At 33.7% G+C, this 22,558-nt stretch overlaps 4 protein-coding genes across 4 annotated transcripts; 2 read left to right on the top strand and 2 right to left on the bottom strand.

Moving 5' to 3' along the window:
• The first annotated feature begins 4,405 nt into the window (after positions 1-4,405).
• Positions 4,406-5,333, top strand: LOC106716667 (protein FAM32A). The gene is made up of 2 exons (XM_014510232.2): positions 4,406-4,783; positions 5,039-5,333. Exons 1-2 carry the CDS (start codon positions 4,574-4,576, stop codon positions 5,159-5,161), a joined length of 333 nt encoding a protein of 110 aa, XP_014365718.2. The 5' UTR covers positions 4,406-4,573; the 3' UTR covers positions 5,162-5,333.
• Positions 5,334-6,945: 1,612 nt separating this feature from the next.
• On the bottom strand, positions 6,946-10,182 carry LOC106716534. Its single transcript, XM_045678318.1, has 9 exons — positions 10,046-10,182; positions 9,857-9,971; positions 9,519-9,753; positions 9,147-9,363; positions 8,729-8,922; positions 8,260-8,420; positions 8,037-8,141; positions 7,491-7,964; positions 6,946-7,262 (listed from the first exon to the last, which is right to left on the bottom strand). The coding sequence occupies exons 1-9, from the start codon at positions 10,095-10,097 to the stop codon at positions 6,968-6,970; spliced, it is 1,848 nt and encodes a 615-aa protein (XP_045534274.1). The 5' UTR covers positions 10,098-10,182; the 3' UTR covers positions 6,946-6,967.
• A 165-nt stretch (positions 10,183-10,347) lies between these two features.
• On the top strand, positions 10,348-10,985 carry LOC106716680 (transcription elongation factor 1 homolog). Its single transcript, XM_014510248.2, has 3 exons — positions 10,348-10,489; positions 10,594-10,711; positions 10,786-10,985. Exons 2-3 carry the CDS (start codon positions 10,596-10,598, stop codon positions 10,916-10,918), a joined length of 249 nt encoding a protein of 82 aa, XP_014365734.1. The 5' UTR covers positions 10,348-10,489; positions 10,594-10,595; the 3' UTR covers positions 10,919-10,985.
• Positions 10,986-13,500: 2,515 nt separating this feature from the next.
• Positions 13,501-22,338, bottom strand: LOC106716533 (vesicle-fusing ATPase 1). Its single transcript, XM_045678475.1, has 16 exons — positions 22,128-22,338; positions 21,791-21,879; positions 21,326-21,452; positions 20,602-20,687; positions 19,846-19,991; positions 19,581-19,719; positions 19,301-19,443; positions 19,030-19,229; positions 18,277-18,409; positions 17,445-17,647; positions 16,975-17,163; positions 16,437-16,569; positions 15,697-15,854; positions 15,214-15,398; positions 14,537-14,695; positions 13,501-14,454 (listed from the first exon to the last, which is right to left on the bottom strand). The coding sequence occupies exons 1-16, from the start codon at positions 22,137-22,139 to the stop codon at positions 14,319-14,321; spliced, it is 2,238 nt and encodes a 745-aa protein (XP_045534431.1). The 5' UTR covers positions 22,140-22,338; the 3' UTR covers positions 13,501-14,318.
• Between the last annotated feature and the right edge of the window lie 220 nt (positions 22,339-22,558).

The raw sequence follows: 22,558 nt of genomic DNA on the forward strand, positions 1-22,558 counted from the left end.
GTTAGAAAAAAAATTATCTTAACCACTATTGAGACTAAAATTATTTTAGATATTTTTATTAACATCTTCACTACAATAGCAAGTGGCCGATATAACTGGAAAACCACATTAGCATGTGTATTACGGAAAAACACATTACCTTATCGCATATCCAGCGGACGACTCGGCTCGGATGTATCGCCCCAAAATCTGATTTAGTGGCGTCTCCTGTTACATCATGCCCTCCATTACACCACCCCCCCTTCACATACCCCCAACATAACTATAAATATCTATTATTAATGAACACTTCTAATTAATGTCTTATGAAGATATGATACATTGAATCGTCTTTATTAAATTTAAGTCACTGTAAGTAATGTCAGAGTAAATGTTCTATTAAATATTAAGAACCTTACCATAAAAAACTTGGATAGTGTTTCAAATACATTTTAGCTTACACATACGTCAACCCTTTTTTACCGTGACTCAAGTGGCCGACGCGGATTTTTGACAAATCATGGTTATTGAAACATTATTATGCGTAGGCTTACGAAATGTGATCTTTACCAATATTTAACGAAGTACTTATCACGAAAGCAGTGTGGTGATACATATCTGACACGGTGACACATACTATCAAACAACGGCGGTCAAAGGGTTAAGACATATGTTTAACTAAACAGTGTCTAACAGTATTTTTGGAGTAACTCTATAGTCTGCAGCTTACTTAACAACAAAACACTTCTTGCAATTGCTGACAACTGCTTGTAGTAATAATAACTTCTCTTTAAAACCCAATACTATTAAAAATTGAAAAACAAAAATAGAATATTGTGGAAAAAGGCACCGCAAAATGCCGCAATATAACTTGTTTTCAATAGAGTACACAAATTACAAAGAAAATGTATTTTATGCATTTCTTAGACATGGGAAATATAGTAGCTACTAATATTATAAACAAAAATAACACTTTGAGCTAATAAATGTAAATAAGATTAATTCGGTCAATATTTTTTCCACTCGAGCCAACATCCCGTTCAGTGATTCAAACGCAATTACATCTGTTATTTAAAGCTAAACTATCGGCGGGTCGGAGGCACCCTCGCGATACCCCAGGGCTCATTTAACCCCCTCGATCATAAACGGACAATAACCGCCCGCCGTGGGGTGGCCGCGAGAAACTGATTGCCGTCATTTAAATGGCAGGCGCTTACTTTCAAACGCTATTGTTTCTTTTGATTCAATACATTTCAGGTTCGTTAACAACAAAACAGATTGACTTAAGTTTTCTGCCACTTTTCACTTATAGTATACATTTTCATTCATCATTGTAAAGACACTTCAGTTTTTTAAAAAAAAACCTAACCTCAAATATAGAATTTAATGAAAAACTTTCCAAGTCTACGCCACTACACACTTTTTGAATAAATCAATCAAACTTTCTGAACAAAAATCATAACTCGCGAACGAAGAACTCGTGAAAAACTTAAATTACTCTTTTTTTCCGCATTAAGAGTGCGAAAAATCCTCTTGACGTGCTACAAAATTGATGGGCGTCGGAAAAGAAAAGTGGCAACTCGAAATCCGGCAAAGTTTTCACGTCAGCCGAGTTTCACTTAGAGAAGTTTCTACATCCATTTAGAAGTTGTTCCTATACGACAGACTGACAAATTTTAATGAAGCCAAGAGGGCCGCTAATGTCTGCCGCGGCTGCCTAATGGGAAAACTTCGAACGTCAGCCCCGTCGGCCTCGGTTCGTAAGCTGACATTTTTACTATAGTATTATTAAATAAAGACCTTTTTAATATCTCTTAAGGTTTAGCTGTTAAGTCATTCTAACATGTTTATTGTGATCTTTACCATAAATCTACGATGCGATATTATAAAAACAAATTAGTAATTAATTAGATGATTTTTCCGAATCAACCATATATTGACTGAAGATTTTATCCTGTCAAAGATATAAAGTATAAGAGATCGCACAATTTTAAACTTTAATCGAATTGTATTTTCACATTATGCTTTGTAAACATTTTTTTAAGAACTAGAATAATTTGTATTCCAGTCATTTAAAATTGAATGGAAAGCAAATTTTTCATTTTATTAAGTTTCTCATGCTACAATAAATAAAGTTGTAACACAAAACCCCTGGGCGCGTAACAATAAAAAGCGCAATCATTCCGTCGTGTGTCAAACTCTTTCACAGAACAAACTGTTCGGTGTAGGTTACATTATAAATTTTAACATGATCGTTTGGTGACCAGCAATGTCATTGGGGTAGCGATGGCGATTTAAACGTCTAACCCCGCTAGAGGGCGGCGCGGGAGTCATCCATCATACGCTTTACATATGTTTGAATAAAGCTCGTGGGAAAAGGATTTCCTCTCAGAAGTCAATGCGGTGCGCAAAACTATGGGGTGACCATATTTTTTATCATACGGGTATTAATAGTAAAAAAGTTTTAAAAATAACACGAGAATAAAGTACTGTACAAGTTCAAATTTTCAAATTTTAATTTTTCTACGCTAAGCATTTTTTTCTGTCAGAAACAAACAATATACATTTTTCCTTTGCAATGCACATCTTCTATCCAACTACGTTGCAATTATTATCAAAATGTCCGGTACAAATGACGAAGTTTAAAAAACTATTAACTTTATCCAATTGCGCTAATCGTTATTTATGGTTCACTTTGTCAATCACGTACAAACAGAAAAGCCGAACCAGTTGTTACAAACTTTTATCCGAGTAAAAACCATATCTCATGGTACTCCCACATTACAAATAGTGGATTAGGGCAGTTTGGCAAACAAGGCGTCGCCGGCGTGTGCCGTCGCCCTGCGCCTAACGCTGTATTAATGTCTATTAGAGGCCACCCATTGTTCTGCTGCGAGACGATTCATTCAGATTTACTCCGCTAATGCGAAATGCTAAGCCAAAGCCATCAATATTAAGGCGTTAATGTATAAACAGAATTTAACTCAAGGACTGTGAACCAGAGTTCTCCACAATAAGCTCACACTTTTATATACATAACAATGACTAGGGCAAAGACAAATCATTCGTCTGTTAACTAATTTTTAGTCTTAACTTTGTTTATGTTATTATTCGATATTTCTCTACTTCTCAATATTCAATTCCTAACAAAATGAAAGAAAATGTACTGATAATGGCTTTTTAAGGCTTTTTAAGATTACTAACTCTTAGATAATTGTATTCAAGGGAAACCAAATCACTGAGTATGGATGTGTAATGAGCAAGTGCATTGAGTCAGGATAGAGGAAAACAACAATAGCTCAAGCTAATTTTCTTAACTTCCCATGACAAAATTTACTTTTTAGAAATTGAAAAGGCAATGTTGAAACTTGTTAGTGTCATTCATATTTATATGTGACATTCGCATCGTATATCTTATTAGAGACCGCGCGATTCCACAAAGCGATCTCATTACCGCCGTTTCACTTTACACTTCCTGCCCATTCGTGTGCAATCTGTAGTGAGCAAATCCGTTAATCTCATTTGGAGGGTAGACCGGCACGTGGCGCCACGTGGCGCGCAATCGAACTAATCTCGGCGCCGTACGCGTCGGCGGGAAAGCGCGTGCGCCGTCGCGATAACGCCTAGGAACGCCATTCATTCCCGCTCTTTTGTCGCAAACAATTGCTTAGATATTTATAATATTTTGCTACAACCTGCCACCCTCGCTACTGTATTCGTCAGAACTTAACCTTACAATCACAATGAGCTTAGCACGTAAGCAGAAGCGATAATTCAATATTCGTCTCGTATCACTTTATACCATATACCTTTTGAATTTTCAAATATTACCCACTAAATTGTTACATAAACGTTAAGTAAAAGTTAACTTGACTTAACTAGACTAGTAGAAAAATCTAATAGACCCAGTTTGTGAGTTTGTTTCTGTTGTAGTTGTTTGTTGTTCCGAAATGTTCATCATTTTGCTGATGTACCATGTAATTTTCAGTGATAAACTTCTCAGAAGATTTCGTACATAAGAACCATGACTAATATGATTTATAAGATATTAAGATAATTGAAGGAAAGATAATACCTTAACATTAACATACGTCTCTCCGGTTTTAATTGGAAGCGAGCAATCATTGAAATCGTAAAAGTTCGCACTTTACACAAATACGCACAATAAAAATGGTAGAGCACTGATAGTGCCAGAAGATTCCCACTTGCCAAAAGATTTAGTTCACTTCACACTTGTCACAACATCTTTCATTAATAATTCAATAATAAAGTATTTTGCAACAGAAAATTCGTATTTTATTTTGTCGTAAAAATAACAGTTTAAAAAAAAATAACTTACTGAACAAAAGAGTTATTAATCACCATAGCTGGCAAGACTGAGTTTTTGGCGATGACGTCATGGCCTACTGTCACTGTCATTGTTAGTCGATGTCAATAGCGTCAGACGTCAGAAAAAAGATAAACGTAGAAGAATTACAAAAGATTCAAGATATTTACTAATATTACTTTACAAAGTGATTCCTTAATTCACACTTGTCTTTTACATGGATAAGTCATTAATAAACATATCTTGATATATTGTTTTTGTTCTAAAATGGTTGAAGAAGACGAATACGCTTGTGTAAACAGATCGCAGTTAAAAATTAAGGATAATTCTGGAATTAAAAAGAAAAAGAAGAAGAAATCGAGTAAAGAAACGGAAAAGGCTATTGAGAATGAAGTGAAAGAACAAATAAAACAACAGAAAAGCAGTAATGAAAAGACAAAAGCTGAGCTTGCTTTCTTAAAGATGCAGGAAAAAATGGTAAGATTAATGTTACAAATCATGGTTCATTGCAACTGAAAGTTTTGACGACATAATTTCGAAATGATTATAGATGAAACGTCACTTAAATTCAGTTCTACATTAAATAATCCACAATTTACTACAAATTAAATTGTCTTCAAATTATTGACAAATTTGCAAATTTTTTGGTTATTGCAAATATTATGTTTGTTGTTATTATGACCAGATAATTATTTTGGATGTCATAGTATATTAAACTTACTTTCTTTACAGAAAAAACAAAGAATTCAACAAAAAGCTGAGATGACTCACAAACAAAGAGTAGAGAAGTTCAACCAACATTTGGACAGCTTGACGGAGCACTTTGATATTCCTAAAGTTTCCTGGACAAAATAGTTACACTTTTCAATATTTGTATATTCAAGACTAATTAATTAAAAGTAATTGGGTAGTTATGATTCTTACACCGTTGGCTTGCCAGTTACTTTGAGAAACCTTGGGCTACGAATCACTTCCTAGCCAATTATTGTTTTAAATGAAAAAAATTCAAAAAACTTTAATAAACAAATACCACAAAAAATTGTTATTTCATTTGTTTATCCTCTAATTTTTATTTAATTTAACTTCAATTATTTTTTCTACTGTTTATTAAATCTAGATATTAACTAGATGCTAGATACATTATGCTATATATCATTTCATATTTTTTACTGTGGGCTTTAATTTTAACTGCTAAGTCTCCTGTGTAATAACAATACCTCTTAGATATTCACATACTAAAGTGAATTACTGAAAATATTAGGGGAGGTGTTTTACTCTCCTTTATATATACTTTGAAATAAATAAAACAAAACATCTTCATACCATTTATTTCTAAAAAATATAAAAATAATTGTAAATAACAAGAAAAAAGTATTTTATTGGACGGATTGATTCAGTTTATAGTTGTCATACATGATAGACAAAAATATTAGTATAACACATATAAAAAAATAGTCGAATTGATAACCTTCTTTTTGAAGTCGGCTAAAAATCTTGAAAAAAGAACTCCAACAATTCCAAGCTGCCATTTAAATTCATTAATTAATACAACTTACATTAAGTATTTAAAATAAACCTATTATTAATATTTACACTATAAAAGAAAATATCATGATTGTATAATTATTAGATATAAAATAAGACTCTTAACATAAAAAACTAGATTTTGTACTAATTGTTAAAAACAATTCTTATATGGACAGAGATTAGATAAAAAAAAATTAGATAACATACAGTACAAACGCATAATAAAATGAAATATTTAAAAAGCTGCAGAACAATCTTATTTACTTGCAGTACATAAATATAAGTCTGTCACATTTTGATATAACTGGGATTACTTAATTGCCATTTCTTTTTCTAAATTAAAAAAAACTGCTGTTTGACAACAAAAGAGGTAAGTATTGTTGCTATCTTAATAATGTACAAAAACTTTATATTGTACAAAGAATGCATGAAATACTAATCAAGTCTCTCTGATTGTAGTCATGTATACAAATTGTTCAAAACCATATCAGCATCTTAGTCTAATAAAGTTATAGTAACTTATATTTAAATATGTGCTTACTATAATTGAGATTCTAGTTTTTTTTCTATCAAAACTTGCTCGAGACAATTTGCATAATTACTGTTTATTTACTACTATAAAGGTTCACAATATAAAACAGATTTAAAGAAAATATTCCCACTTTAATAGAGATAACAAATCAATACTCTATAATATGAAAAATCTATGAAATCTATTTTGAGTTAAGGAATTTTCAAATATTATTATTATTATTATAGTTTATGATTTGTTAAATACAAAGCTGGGCATTAACTCGTTAATCGTTAATTAACGAAGTTAACCTTTTTCTTAACGGATTAACTTTTAAGTTAACTTCAACACAATAAGTGTGAAATTAGTATGTTTAATTTTTGTATGGTAAACTGTTAACGATTAACTTTAACTTGCGTTAAATTTTCGAGAATTTAACGCTTTAACGATTAACGAAGTTAATTTTTTAATTAACGATTAACAAAGTTAACCTTTCAATTAACTGTGCCCACCTGTGGTTAAATATGAAATTTATATCATAACTAGTAATTAAATCATAAATTATAAAAACCTAGCTTTCTCTAAAAACATTACTGGTAATAATACATATTAAAATAATCACTTTAAAAAATTCTATTACAAAATGACAAAGTAACTATCAATATAAGTAAATTAGTTACTTGCAACACTGATGCACCATTGTTTTTCCAAAACGAATAGCTGAATGTAAATATTTTTATATAATTTTCTTTAGTTGCCCACGGGTCACTGCCATCATCGAAATGCATCGGGCATTGATCCCGTTCCCTTTCGTATTCCTCCATTTCTATAGCAACAGCTGCGCCTTCTGTGTAGTTCCATGATGTTACGTCTTGTTTCAAATCGCAATACGGACCCAATGCTTGAGACATTAGCACCCTAAAATTGATAATGTATTTTATTAGATAGTGTGATAGTATAATTAGTTTCTGAGACCTAAATCCCTGTATAAAAAATCATTCCTCTCTGTATCTTTGACAAACAGTGATAACATATAGTGGGATTTTGGTCTCGGAAACCAATGATTAGTAACTTAAATAGACTCTATTAAACTTTAATAGCAGTTAGACATATGTTAATTTCATTGTTAAATAATAAATAAGTTACCTGTTTAAATCCGCTCTCTGATATACCCAGCAACGGTATTTGGAGAAAGGATCCAATTCATCATAAGTAATGAGATAAGATTTCAAATTCTCTTTCCAATATCCGATACATTTCATCTTGTAATCCGGATCACTGTATATATCTACAGGTCTACCTAAATGATCCACAGACAGACAGTAATTTTCCTTTATTTGTATTGTTTTCTGATCAGTATCACACACTGAGAAATCACTTATGTTGATTTTGCAGTAAAGGTTTGGACGAGGACTTAAAGTTACTCCACCAAGTATCCTAGTTTCAAATCTAACATCTCCTCTTTGGGTAAAATTAAATTTACCAGCTACAGGACAGCGAATGGGCGACGGGTCTTTCTTAAGGAATATATCATATCGCCATTGCTGCTTGTTAGGAAATTGTACCCATGAGCAAACAGTGTGGAAATTACTTTGTATCATTGCCAAACCTTTACGGAACCTGAAAAATTTTATCACAATTTTATTAAAAAATACATTTTTTTTTGTCATTTTTATATTAGATTAAAATTACCTTATAACATTGTGATGCTGAGGCATAAAATCAAAGCAAACATAATCCTTTTGACAACCGTCCACTGTAAGTCGCGCCATCATAACCCTACTATCTCGTTGTTCCCTTAAAAATACGATAACAAAATAATTTTAAGTTTTAATAACATATGTAACATCAAGATTTATTGTTTTTTTTAACATATGTATCTCATTTTTTTTTATTTAGTGTTATAATTTTATACCTGCACACATAGATAGTACGTCTAAATCGACCTTCATCCGGATAGTATGTTTCAATGATATGCGTTTCGTTGATGAATACATCTGCATCTATGTTCGCTGTATTGATCCAGTCTCCAGAGAAATTTTGTGGTAAACGACAACCAGGTTCAACCACTTCAGCCTGCAAAATAAATATATCTTAATGTACAATTAACACTAGTAAGTAAACAAGTGTAACAAATGAAGTAACTGGTAATATTTAGCGATAATTACCAAAAGTGGTCATAATTACCAAAAAATACCAAAAATAATACAACTGATATTACTTTATTTCTTAAGTGTAACCAATATCATCTGCCATTGTTGCGTGACCATCTATAATTACAAGCTACAATAATCTTTATTTCTAGCTCTTATACTATTGTACCTTAATCTCTATCCATGCAGATAAATCAATAGTTTAACCTCAAATAACAAGTTTAATTTTACCTTAACTGGAGTAACGCGATATCTCTCTGGAGATTTTTCGACTGTCTTCAATGTACTGCACTGTGGTGTTATAGAGGCACCAATGTACAGATCATCATCTCTGTTCTTAAGGAAGCAACGATATCGTTCGTCTTTACGTGACTCTTTCGTGTTAGCAACAGCAAAGAAATGGTTTTTATCCACAAACCAATGTCCTGAAATAACGCAAAGTCTGTGAATTGATAGTAATACAGAGAAGTGTTTGTAAATTAATAAAAAATAATAACACAGTTGTGATGAAAACAAAGTTTCTGGTATTCAATTACATCGTCAAAACCAATTATTGAGTTAACCAAATTCAGAAGAAAATGTGTATAAAGATGCAATTTCTTAATTTTTTGCAATAAAAATCTTAAACTTTATATGATCAGATACTTACCCAAACAGCTATATTCAACCACACCATCAAAAGTGCCAGACATTCCTGGACACTTTCTATAAGTTATGTTAAACTTCTGATTGGTAATTAAAAACTGTGTGCCTGCAGTTTGACATGATTTGATCTGTGCATCTGGGTGGTTGCACTCTCCGGTGAAACGAAACCGGTTCTGATAAGCAAACTGCCACACTCCTTCAAGTGATGAACGACAATTTACCTATAGAAGAAATTAAATACACAATTGATATTTTGATTTTTGTAAAACTTAGTATATTTTTTCAAAAACTTAAAATTATAACATGTATGATTTTTTGTGCTTACCCTTTTCAGGTCTAGTTAGTTAAAAGCAAAAATACAATGAATAACACTTACTGGAACTGAATTTTCAGAGAATAAGGTTATAAACTGTTGATCAGGAATCAAACTGCGGCACACTCTCTCAACAGTTGGCTCTTCATCCGGAGCCACATCTACACAAGGAGTCTCAATCTTTTCTAAAACATTTACCGTGCGTGCTATCAATTTCACGCAGTAATAGCAATTTGTGTATCGAAATACCATTGTATAGTTGACATGGTAATCTGCCTTAATATTTACACAAACGCCCCTGAAATGTATGAAAACTCAAATCATTAATCATTCATAAATATTTATAAACACCTATCCAATAAAATTTAAGAACCTTAAAGGTTCTCATAAAATAAGTTTACCTTCCTGTCATTTCATTAGCATTAATATCGGTTATAGTTTGTTGTCCATTTTCGTAAGAAAACCATGTGTTTCTCAGTACTATGGGAATTGTGCATTCTGATGAGACCGGACCAACTGAAATTAAAAACAAAACGTTATGGGCGTCACCGCTGTAGCATAAACTATTTTTTAATATAACAATAACTTACGATTAGATATTACAAAAAATGTAATAAACAAAGTCAAACTTGTAACAGACATCGTTGCGTATTTCTATTTAAATCAAGGCATTACACATTTAAGCACAAAATGATGAACAAACTTGAAAATAAGGATAAACTTAAACGATAACTGTCAACTTGACAAATTTCAAGCAACTTCCGTCATAGATAAGTTAAGTTAGGTAGAGATTGAAGCAACATAGATATAGCATCAGGTTCTCTGTGGGATAAATATAGAAAGCGACGAACGCTTATTTTATTGTTATAGGAAGGTAGCACAGGTACAATATTGACATCGACAGAACAGCTTTTGATTTTGACATTGACTTTGACTTAAAAATAATACAAGACTCAAAAACTGTCTGCCGTTGTTGCTGTTATAATCGGCTAATGTTAAAAATCAAAATAAACAAATAAGAACATCTTAGTAAGGTAAACCTTTTAGTATATATTTCAAATCTGTATTAACATTAGCCGTTTTATTCTTAAGATATTAGTGTATGATGTGATTTAGCAATGTTTTTCCACTTTTGCAGCCATGGGTCGCCGAAAATCAAAAAGAAAGCCGCCACCCAAACGTAAGGCTATTGAGCCATTAGATCAGCAATTTAACTGCCCTTTTTGCAATCATGAAAAGTCCTGTGAAGTTAAAATGTAAGTGGATCTTTTGATATAAACTATTGAAAGAAACTCAGTGTTCAATAATAGTCTTTTTTGTCGTTTTCCAGGGATCGAGCGAGAAATACAGCTAGAATACAATGTCGGGTGTGCTTGGAAGACTTTCAGACCACAACAAATGTTTTGTCCGAACCAATTGATGTCTACAATGATTGGGTAGATGCTTGTGAAAGCGCTAATTAATTTTAAGGCAATAAAATAATTTTCCTGTATATGTTTTTATGTTATACCAGATTATAAACTCGTATTTTTAAATAATATCTAGTCATTCTTACCTTTAAGGCACTTTAATCCCAATAAATAACACATCATTCCAAACCATCATAGTTCTTATAATAGTTTTTAGATATTTTGGTAGCTCTTAAAATCCCACTATTTGCTACACTTAACACAATTTTAGTAGTAGTTTGACTCAGTGGGATGTTGGGGAAGATACTGTGGCGCGTGCCGATGATCTTGGGCTACCAAAATATTTGAAAAGAACTATATTCTTTCTTAGTTTGCATACATTATATCTGTACATAATGCCATGTTTGTTTCATACCTTTAACATGTCCATTAAAACCATAGATCAAGTCTTAATACTTGTAAATAATTCCATCAATAACCTATGTAATAAATAAACATTAATTTTATTACTTATTAAGTTATACTGCTCAGTGTTTATATAATTATTGTAGTTCAGATGAAATAAATAAACACCCAAGTTAACTTGTTAATAGATTTATTTTCAATAAGTAATTGATATTGGTAAGGCAGAACATCATTTATGGCAGAAAAACAGTAGAGTTCAATAAAGCATTCTATTTAAGTATATAATTTCAAACATTATAAGACTATCAGTACATCTAAGGGTAAATTGACAAAGATTTTTTATTAAGTGAAAAGAAGCATTAGAACAAGGAACTTTATGAAAATTTTAGGGAAACACTGAAGTGAAATTTTTATCCACACAAATTTAATAAGGACATCTATCAGAGAATTTTAAAAACTAATAAAAGCCATTAATGACTGTCTGCCAATCACATAATATATAATTTCATATTTATTCATTGTCACACTCAGGATAAAGATATAATTTAACTGGCAACTCTACATTTCTACTGAGTCAAATAAGCATATAAACTATTACTTTGATTTTAATAAAATATCTTTAAGTCATTTTAATACATGATTTGTATAAATGGAATGTACATCCTAATATTACAAAAAATCAAATCCAACGCAACAACTAAATGTGAAATTCCACTGCTTTAACATTTGTATTAAAACATACTGTTGTCTCTATTTTGTCATAGACAATGGGAGAGAGGATATGTTTTTATACAAGTGTTTTGCTAGTGAAAACCCACAGTAACAATACATAAACACATTATACATTTTATTTTTTGGAACATTTAATTTCAACATACTTGTATTGACTTTGTCAAGAGAAATTAATTATCGAAACTAAATAAATCAATACACAATTTTAAGAACTTATTAATTTTTACTATAGTTTAAAATCTAAAATCTTGGTGAAATTTCAAATTGTGTAAGCACATATATTATGTGATAATTTTTCCAATTTCAGGCCTTCTTTTGGCCTATTATCATGAGACCAGTAGGTCAAACTTTTTCCTATATATTGCAATAAGTTTTATAATATTTTATACTACAGTGAATAAGAAGTGAGAATTAATTTGTGTACTACAATCACAATTCCTTCTTGATTATATAAGCTTAATTAATATTTATGATTTTTTTAATAATAATAATAAATATTTGAAATTCTACTTTTCAACAACAATCCAATTTCAAACAATTTAATTATAAACTATGTTCTAATATAAGTGATATTAAATGACATAAGTACGCACATCTAAAGCATTTTAATTTAAAATTGTACTTGAACATTACTAATAATCAAGCTATATTAAATTTTAGACTACACCTAATGTGTAAATCCATGCATTAAATATTTGCATTAATTTAAAAAAACTGTCTACATTGACACCATTTTCTTACACCTAATACAAACATAGAATTCCACTCCCGAATCAATCATATAAAAAACATGTTTGTCTCTGTTACTCTCTGAATATAAACTGAGATAGTATGTTATTACACAACTGTTTCGACAATGAAAATCCACACTAATATATAACATATTCAAATATCTATATAAACAAAAAAGACAGCATCAAGCTGTATCACAAATCAGTTAAAATCCAAAGTAAATAAATATTACTCTTGCTAAATTATAATATTGAGCTATTCCTCTATTCTTACAACCCTGGGATTTCTCTAACCATGTCATATAAGTAACATAAATACTACATATTCATCTATGTACAACTCTATGGAAGATTTACTAAAAAAATTATAACGGAAGGACATGACATGGTTGAGAGTTGCATACCACCGAGCCCCCGTGCATAAGCTGTGTGTAGGTTCAATAGGGTGTAAAGTAGCTCACAAATAACTGTAACATTTAACACAATATGCAAACAACTCTAAATCTTTATACAGGACGCGACAAACTAATTATTGCTCAACATACAATTAAACATTTATATATTTCAAAAACATAGTATATAGCATATTGTTATTTAAGTATTACACTCTAATACTGATCGTAGAATTAAAATTTACCCATATCAACAAAAGAATCATACTGTAGATCATAACTGTCACACGCAGAGTCCAATTCATCTGTAACCATATCACTCTGGATAGATGTTAAAATTTTCACTTCAGCATTCTCTTCACATACTGCTGTACTATCCGAGCTGTCACTTTCGATGTATTCCAGTAACAGTTTGGTTTTACCATTTTCAGTACAGATCTCTGACAGCTCAAATGTACTGTGCACTGTTGATGACTCGTCAATGTTGATGACGTCAAATAAATGAGAAAGCAAAGCATCATTGTACACAGCAGCGACGGTCTCGTGAGATGATGATGGATCCGTAAAGCGACCGGAATCCCCTAATTCAGATATATTAAGCGATAATGTGTTATCATCGTTAGCTTGCTGATTTAGTTTTTCAATAGCATTGTCCTGATGAAGTGATGCTGTTTCAATTTTCTGGTTATCTTCACTGACTATATTATCCCTTGAAGATATAGATGTATCATCAGACAAATCACCTTCTGCATTCAATGTCACGGAGTAATCATTTTCATCCCTTTCTCCGGGCAAATGTTCCAGATCATCAACACATTTGGTGGAATCATCGCTGCTATCTGAAAGAAGTAATTCCAGGCTGCGGTCGAGTATCGCCGTGTCCACACAAGACATATCATCTTCAAAGACGATTTCGACGCTTCGTATTCTCATGAGTGGCATTTTAGATGGTGATATTTCATTACCTTTGGCCGTTCTTGCTATCTTTTGGCTGGAATTCAATGACTCTACGCTTTCGCTGACTTCATCGTAATCGATCTCGTAGCTCCTGAGATGTGAGTTGCAAGGTGTGCACTCGGTGACTTTGGCGGTGTGAGGTCTGTGTGAGATGTGTGCAATGTGAAGGTCGTGTGAGATGTAGGGCGAGGGCGTGCGTGTGGTATGCGAGTGTATTCCCTAAGGTTGCAACAATTCTTATTGTATAGTAGTGCCGAGGTCCAGTCCTCCCTCTTCCTGCATCTTGGTGAGGAATTTGAACACTCTCGAGTCCTCGTCCGTCTGTTTGACCATGTCGACGAGCGCCAGCAACTTCTTGATACCGATGAATATCCTGCAAAATAAATTTGATACAATTTCCTCTCGTCCTCCAAACATGACTAAGGAATGCTAAGGTCTTTAATTACTATACTCACTTGGCACCCCTGAGGTCGCTCTGTATCCTGGCGAGGTCTCGCTTGGAGAAGGCGTCGCTCTCCTCTAGCACGGCCATGACATGCTCGGGCTGGGACAGGTTGGGTACATGCAGCACGCCGGTGAACGCTGACAGCACCTCCATGTCTTCCAGCACTTGTCTGTACAAAATAATTACATTTATATATTCAAGTACATGACGTCACACTACACCGTGTCGGACGTCCCTCAGGTTCTTGTAAATCAGATCAGTATAAAATATAACTGGGTTAACAGGGGTAGGCAGAGACAACAGACCTCCATTTAGCACGGTCATAACCTCTCTCGCTTCTTCCGTCCTGTTTTTCCTCAGATCCCTGAATTCGCCGAAATAGCGAAGCGACCGTTGGCCATAGACATCAGCATATGCAGATGCGTTGCCTACCTTTAATCAACGGAGAATAGGACGCACAGAAAGAGGATATTTCCTCATCCTATGCGTCCCATCTTCCGCCAAATCCACTTCCCTTTCCTATCCTTTTCTAATAAGAAACACAGAATTGCTTCCACTTGAAGCCTGTCTTCTGTATGGTATTTCACTGGTCGAGGCCAATTCGTGCAGCCAACAAATATTGTTGTGGGATCTACCACTAAGGAAACATCTTAGTAACCTGTCTATCTATCTCGTTAGTATATATACCTGCGGCTGCTGGTGCACAGTATGAGCAGCTTGCGACCTTTGGGCGGCTGCTTCTTGAGCAGCACGAGCAGCGCCTGCAGCGTGAGGTTGGAGTAGCGCGGCCCAATCGGACCGTAGTCCAGCAGCCGCTCAATATTGTCTACCAGAATACAAGACAGGCTCGATCGGTATGCATCGTCGAAATACTGCAACAACATACATAGAACATATGGTTTACCGTAAGATTGTAAACTTCGCCAGTTTATAATCGGCCCAGTCGTGTCTAACGTGGATTATGTCACTTCATAAGTACTCAAGTACGTACTCGTAAATGCGTAGTACGTAAGTACGTAGTACGTAAGTGCGTAGTGTAGAAGTGCGTAAGTCCGTAAGTCTGTAGTACATAAGTGCGTGGTGGGTAGTATGTAAGTATGTATGTTTATTATGAACGTAGAAATTCCAGTCACATTGAATATATATATTTTAATTCCGTGACAACATTACCTTGCGTATCTGCAAGCACTTGGCGGTCTCGGTGAAGCCGACCATGTCCTCTGGCGAGCAGACCTTCACGAAGGGGAAGTCTGAGCGCTTGGCCAGCTCGGCCGCCAGCGCCGTCTTACCGCTGTTGGGCGGACCTTCTAGCAGCACCGACACCAGCCCTACACGACAATATATCTTCATCATACAATGTTCTTTAATAAACTTAGTTAATTTATTATAAAGGGTCTAGCATGAAAATTTGCGAGAAATTATTATTAAAATCATCAATAAAATTTGTATAGAATTTCATCTAAATTTTGTCATTTTTTGTAGATGATGTTACGAAAACTTATATCGCAAGTATTCGTAATAGATCCATAGCTAATATAACTAAATTCGTCTTTTATTTCGCTACATACATTAGACCAACCAACATTATCGAAATAATTAATATGTCAGTTATATTGTAGTAGCTGTCACACGCGACTTCGTCCGCGCGGAATTGAAAAAAAAAAGTATTAAATAGCTTATGGGTTCTTCCAGATTACGTTCTATATCTGTGCCAAATTTCATCAAAATCTGTTGAACCGTTCCGGAGATACCTTCATACAAACATCTATCCATCTAAACATTTGCATTTATAATATTAGTAAGATACTGCATGATACATATATTGTAACTCTCATATAATACCGATATTCAATGACATGAAAGTCTTGAATGTTTTTTTTTCTCAAAGTTAATATTCATATGTACGATACCGCTGGCCTCAGTAGCGCGTGCTTGTTGTATGTAGAGCAGACCATCCTCCAGCAGTGAGGAGACAGGAGAGCCCCAGTTTATGATGCCGCGGGACAAGAAGTGCTCCAGCGCCTCCGCCGCCGTACCAAATGCCTACCAAATATACTATATTCATATATCTAACATATAACTGTTAATTGGTATATAATAAGAGAAAATTAAAACAACGAAAAAACGTAAAAAATACAAGTCAATCAAGTTCTAAAAAGAAAAAAAAAAGTAATGGATTGAATGTGGATGGTTACAAAGGTAGAGGAATACCAAAGAAAGTATGGATGAATTGTGTAAAAGAGGATATGTGTAAGAAGGGGGTAAATTCAGATATGACGGCTGATAGAGATGTATGGAGAAGTAGTATATACTGCACCTCCTTAGGGATAAGGGCAGGTTGATGATGATGATGATGAAGTTCTAAAATGTAATGTAAAGGCTCATTTCTTCTACGCAATATTATCAACTTAGAACACAAAATCTATAGCGCAATCTATCGTGTGTTACCGGTTTAATATCATTTTCCAGTGCGTGTAAGAAGTCCGTGCGCTCGACCATGAGTTTCTCCATGGCCTCAGGGTCCACCTCCACTTTGCTGGAGGCCTTGATCAGCCTGTTCATGGCGGTGGACTGCGCCGCACGCACCAGACCCTCCAGCTCCGCGCCGGAGAAGTTCTTTGTTAGTGCTGCTAACTCCTGGAATATAAATAGCGTTATAGTATATCAAATTATTAAATTTATGCTAATAATTTATTTATTTTTAAAATTAAAAACTATTATTGTAAAATATTTATTTTTGAGTACCCTATATTAGTTTTTTTAACCACCCAAAAAAAAAATTGGTAGATTATTTTTTTTTTGTAACATTTTTCACACAATCAAATGTATTATATCTTATCCTTTTATCCTATGTTATAAGCTGTTACTGAAGATGCGGTTTGCTATTCTATCATCTGTAATATTGAAAGGGCACTGACTTTGCAGTCGACATCTTCAGCGATCTTCTTGTACTCGCGCATGCGCTTTGTGTGAATGCTGAGGATCTGTACTCGGCCGGTCTCATCTGGCAGACCGATCTCCATCTGCACCTCGAGCCGGCCAGGACGCAGCAGAGCCTCGTCGATCATGTCGCGTCTGTTCGTCATCCCGATCACCAGGATGTTGTTCAGCTGGTCCACACCTAGTTACATCGAATTGGTCAACTTTACCATTAATAACTCTGACACTTTAAGCTGGACATTAATGGCACAGTTGTAATACGTTTGAGCTAACTGGATCAAAACGTTCAGGTTCGATTCCCATCATGTACTAATGTTTTTCGATTTTCCTATTTCATATGTATTATCCGATATTCTTAAGGTGAAACATCGTTATGCGATCTTTGAATTTCTTCGTAGATATGTGCATCTGCGAAGAAATTCAAAGATATGTGTAAAGTCAATCCGCAATGGGCCAGCAGCGTGGTAGACTATGGCCTATTCACTCCTAACTTAGGTAAGCTTCGAGACCATCGGTGAAGACTTATATGAGCCGCCTTTGACTTCTAAGATTCGTTTCCATTTAGAAGTAATCTTAAGGTTTAAGATTACATTAAAACGGAAACAAAGAAGAGATGTCTATCTCGTTCATATAACAATAGATAATGACCATATTTATAAATCGTTAAATTTTTAACCAATTTGTGAGGTCTCTAGAGCATTTAATTTTTGCGACAAAACTGGAATGTGGCCTGTATTGTTATTAGTATAAATCTATATCTAGATTGAATTATGTGTGATATTGCAAGCCTGTATATAGTTGATACTGTACCATCAATTTTGGAGAGCAGTTGGTTGACAACAGTGTCGTGTACCCCAGTGTTGCCACCCACGGAGCCACGCGCTTTGCAGATCGCGTCGATTTCATCGAAGATTATTATGTGCAAGCCGCTGTTCGGTCCGCACTAACAAAGTTACAATAATATTTACTCAATATCCCATTTTAAAATTAGTGCAACTCTTAGCACTAATTTCAAAATGCCATCCATAAATTACGTCACATGAATTTCCCCCGTGGTGGTTACAGCTGGTGACATTTGTGAGCCGAGCAAGTCGAGCGAGTCGTCTAAATTTATTTATAAATTTAAAAAAAACAGTATTATTTTTTTTTCATTTAAATTTAATAATATTCTTTAGTAGATACGCAATTTTAATTTAGTGTTATAATACTTAAAAATTTATATTACATTTGGAAAATGTGTGATGTCACAAAATTTAGAACCATTCCCCGCCTCTCGTTACGCAATATCATACTTCCTCGACCACTTCCCTTCCCCGTTTAAATGTAACGTAATTTGTGGATAATACAAAATGAGTATATTAATCGAATCATTAGCAGTTACTTGTATTGGTTTGGTCAAAATATTTAGAACCAAAATCCTTGCAATAAGTATCGCTGACTTTTTTGCAAACTTTAGCATTACTATTGCAATATGAATATTATCTTGCAGTCCGTCATCCTGCAAAGTAACACCGGCAGCTGTAATATTTACTGAAATTCGAGAAAATTTAATTTTATTCTTACCCTTTTCTCTTCTTCTTCGGCGTCGGCAAACAACCGTCGGATGTTGGCCTCGCTCTCACCAACATATTTGTCCAATATTTGCGGACCGTTCACAATTTTAGGTTCGCGGGCGTTCAACATTTTGCCGATCTGTCTGGCCATCAAAGTTTTACCCGTACCAGGTGGCCCGAACAATAAAATACCCTTTACGTGCTTGCAACCTAAGGGATAAATTAGTTTTAGTATCATATAATCCAAAAAATAATGTGGACAAGACATAAAACAGCTTTACCCAATTGTTCGACAACTTCTGGTGGGAAAACGCGAGATGCAAACGCACGTCTGAAGATGGCATTGAATTCTTTATCCAGACCACCGATGCCCATTTTACCAAAGTCCCAGTCCGGATTGATGATTGACTGACGGGGCTGTTTTCTATATAAATGAAGAAATACATAACGCTGTACATAAAAAGCTAGAGCAAACACAAATATGATTGAATTTATAACTTTTCACGAATATTTAACGTTCAAAATCCCATGTGTGTGCATTTGTGAGTATGTTAGACTTACCCTTTAGCCTTCCCTACTAAGTTCAGGGAAGAATTCTCCGCCTTATCGAACTGTATACAGGCATCAGGCAGCAGCCTGCCCATCCTGACGCGACGCGGGACTGCGTTAGCGCCTGATGCCAACGCTTGTACATCCACAGCTTAACAAAAAAAAATACTAAATTAGTAAAACCAGTACATTTCCTATAAACTATAAGCCAGATGATGTTTAAAAAGTAAATTGCGACATCACAATTGCACAATATTTAATTAATCATAAAAATTACCTTCAAGATTCTTTACAATTAATGACAAAACTTTTTTATCCTGGAAGGCAAATGCCAGTTGTTGTCCGACTGTGAAGACCTGGTTGGAAAACTGGATGAGAAAATCGCGCGCCATTTGCTCTGAATCGTACGGTTCCAACGATGTTCTAGGAGTAAAAGGAAAATAATATGACGACTTATTTTGCTAGCTCTTATATATTTCATCTCAATTTTGTATTTAAATCTAGAAGAGAACAATGTAAATAGTGCCTATGGCAAGGGCGCCGCCGTGGAAAAACAGGAGGGGGGGTAGCTGCCTCCCCTAGAATATCGAAAAAATTATTATTAAATACTAAGATGCCTATTTAATATGCAGTATGTCTTTACAAAATTGGACTACATCTAGACAGGTGTTCTCTTTGGAATAAAAAAAAAATTACTACAAGTCCCCCTCTCCCCTAGATCATCGGCTGGTAACGATCTTGTCACACAGTTGGGATTCGAATTGAAATATCCAATCACTAGGCTATTGTTACTTGATAACCATATGATTTAAAATGTTGTTTAGTACATACAATAAGGAATTTTACTGTTAATTCCAATTACGTCATAACAGAGATAAAAGTTCGTGTATCGTTACATGACTCGCATATTAAATAACAAGACTGCAAATTAGTATTATTTAGCGATTTTTTTTATTTATCAACAAAATCGATCTTACATCAAGGAGTGATGTTCGAAAATTATTCACCTATGTTTAGTAATTGCGTTACTTACGTTTTCTTTAGCATAAAATCTGCATCTAATGTAACACTGCACAAACATTCCGCGTTTTGTGGCTTGAACGGTTTCACGTCTATGGGCTGGAACAAAATATCTATTTTCAAAAATTTATGAAAAGTATTTTAACAGAAAATGATTTACCAATTACATTGAAATAAAAACGAACAAACGTAGAAACATTTAAGTTAGTAATAGTTACGAAAAGCAAAACATTATTTAGTCTACATATTTTTTTAAAAATATTAAATTAATAAAATTGTTTCATATTGAAAAATGTCTAGAATAAGGGCGTAAGGCTACTAAAGATGTGACGTAACTAATCTATCTCTGTATACTGAAACTCTTATAACTGTTAAATGCAAGATTGTTAGCAGCATATTACATGGTTAATATAATTTAATTTTATTAACTTACGAGATAACCATCATTACTAATAACAATTATTTATGGACGAAAGATTAACAATTCAGAAATGGAAACCAGATTCTGTTAGTAACATATACCTCCCACAAGATGGAACAATGCTTTGCATAATTAAAAAGTTTGGTAAATTTAAACTTGTTAACTTGGAAGTTAACGCTAAAGTTATTAACTTAATTTAAGAAATAACGTATGTTCTACATCTATGGCAAATATCAGCTAGATCCGCCTTTATGGAGATAAGTAAAACAAACATCCCCTAAACTTTCGCATTTATAATATTAGTAAAATCACTTACTTGGCCAATGGAAAGCGTAGCCCATTTTCGTTGTGGTGCTGAAAATCCAACAGTGCCACGATCCACACCACTGTAGAATCGAATACTGAAGACAAAGTGTGACGGACCAGTTGATACTTCTATATGCCTGAAAAAAATTTAATTTAAGTTTTCTTCATACTACTAAGCTGGTCACAAAATAGACAAAATACAAAATCTAGGACAGATTGCATAATTCAATGGTTGCAATTTAGAACAACTGAACACACCAAACACACAGTAAATGAGCAAATTCAACATATTAATTATACATATCATTATGTATATGTGCAAATTTTACAGATCAAAATCACTAATGGAGCTTCATAAAAATTTGTTTTTGAAATAAAGAAAATGTATGTAGGTAAAGTAAGTACTGCAGTGAGCATGACTATCATGAAAACATGAAAAGAACTAAGTAAATTTGTGTACGATTATTGAACATACTTGACATCACTGGGGAAGTCGTCTGGATTAATGAGAGCACAATTTGTTACAGCCAGCTCATCAGAGGGGCATTTTGCTGCCTTCATCCGCTAAAATCATAACATTAATTATAGTTAAATCATTTAATTACCTATATATTTGCCAATTATGAATGATATTTTTTAGAATAAATGCTAAGGTAAAATTAAATATTTTTAACGGATAGCATTTACAGAGATTTGTTATCAAATATAATGAGTCAATAAATTAATAATCCAAAACTTTTTATGTGATTTAGTAATTATCCAGAAAAAATGTTTTAACGATTGAAGAAGCTGTTTAATTAATTATAACTTACCAATGAAGACATTTTGTGTGTTTATTTTTTACAGTTTCTTATAAATCGATGTTTTGACAATATTGATTCACGTTGAGAAATTGACGTTGATGAATCCAAATAATCTGACACTCCTTGCTTGATACAGCGAATGACTGCATTGAACTATTTCTATTTTGGCTCAAAACCAATTCACTCACAAACTTACGTATCACGATCGCGATCAATACAACTTAAACAGTATTGCCATTTTAACAATCTTAGCTCGGTTTTTTGATAGGTATGTATACAGTTATTTATAACGTCTGTCAAATATACAGGATTATAACTCTTTCTTGATGCCGTTTATCGCCTCTCGCAGGAAACGCCAGAAGCCAAATACACTGAAAGTACCACCAAACCTTTATTATAAAAGTTCTATGTAATAAGTTCTAATAATAAGACGAAATTGT

The sequence above is a fragment of the Papilio machaon genome, chromosome 6 (assembly GCF_912999745.1).
Source record: "Papilio machaon chromosome 6, ilPapMach1.1, whole genome shotgun sequence".
Taxonomy (NCBI): Eukaryota; Metazoa; Arthropoda; class Insecta; order Lepidoptera; family Papilionidae; genus Papilio; species Papilio machaon.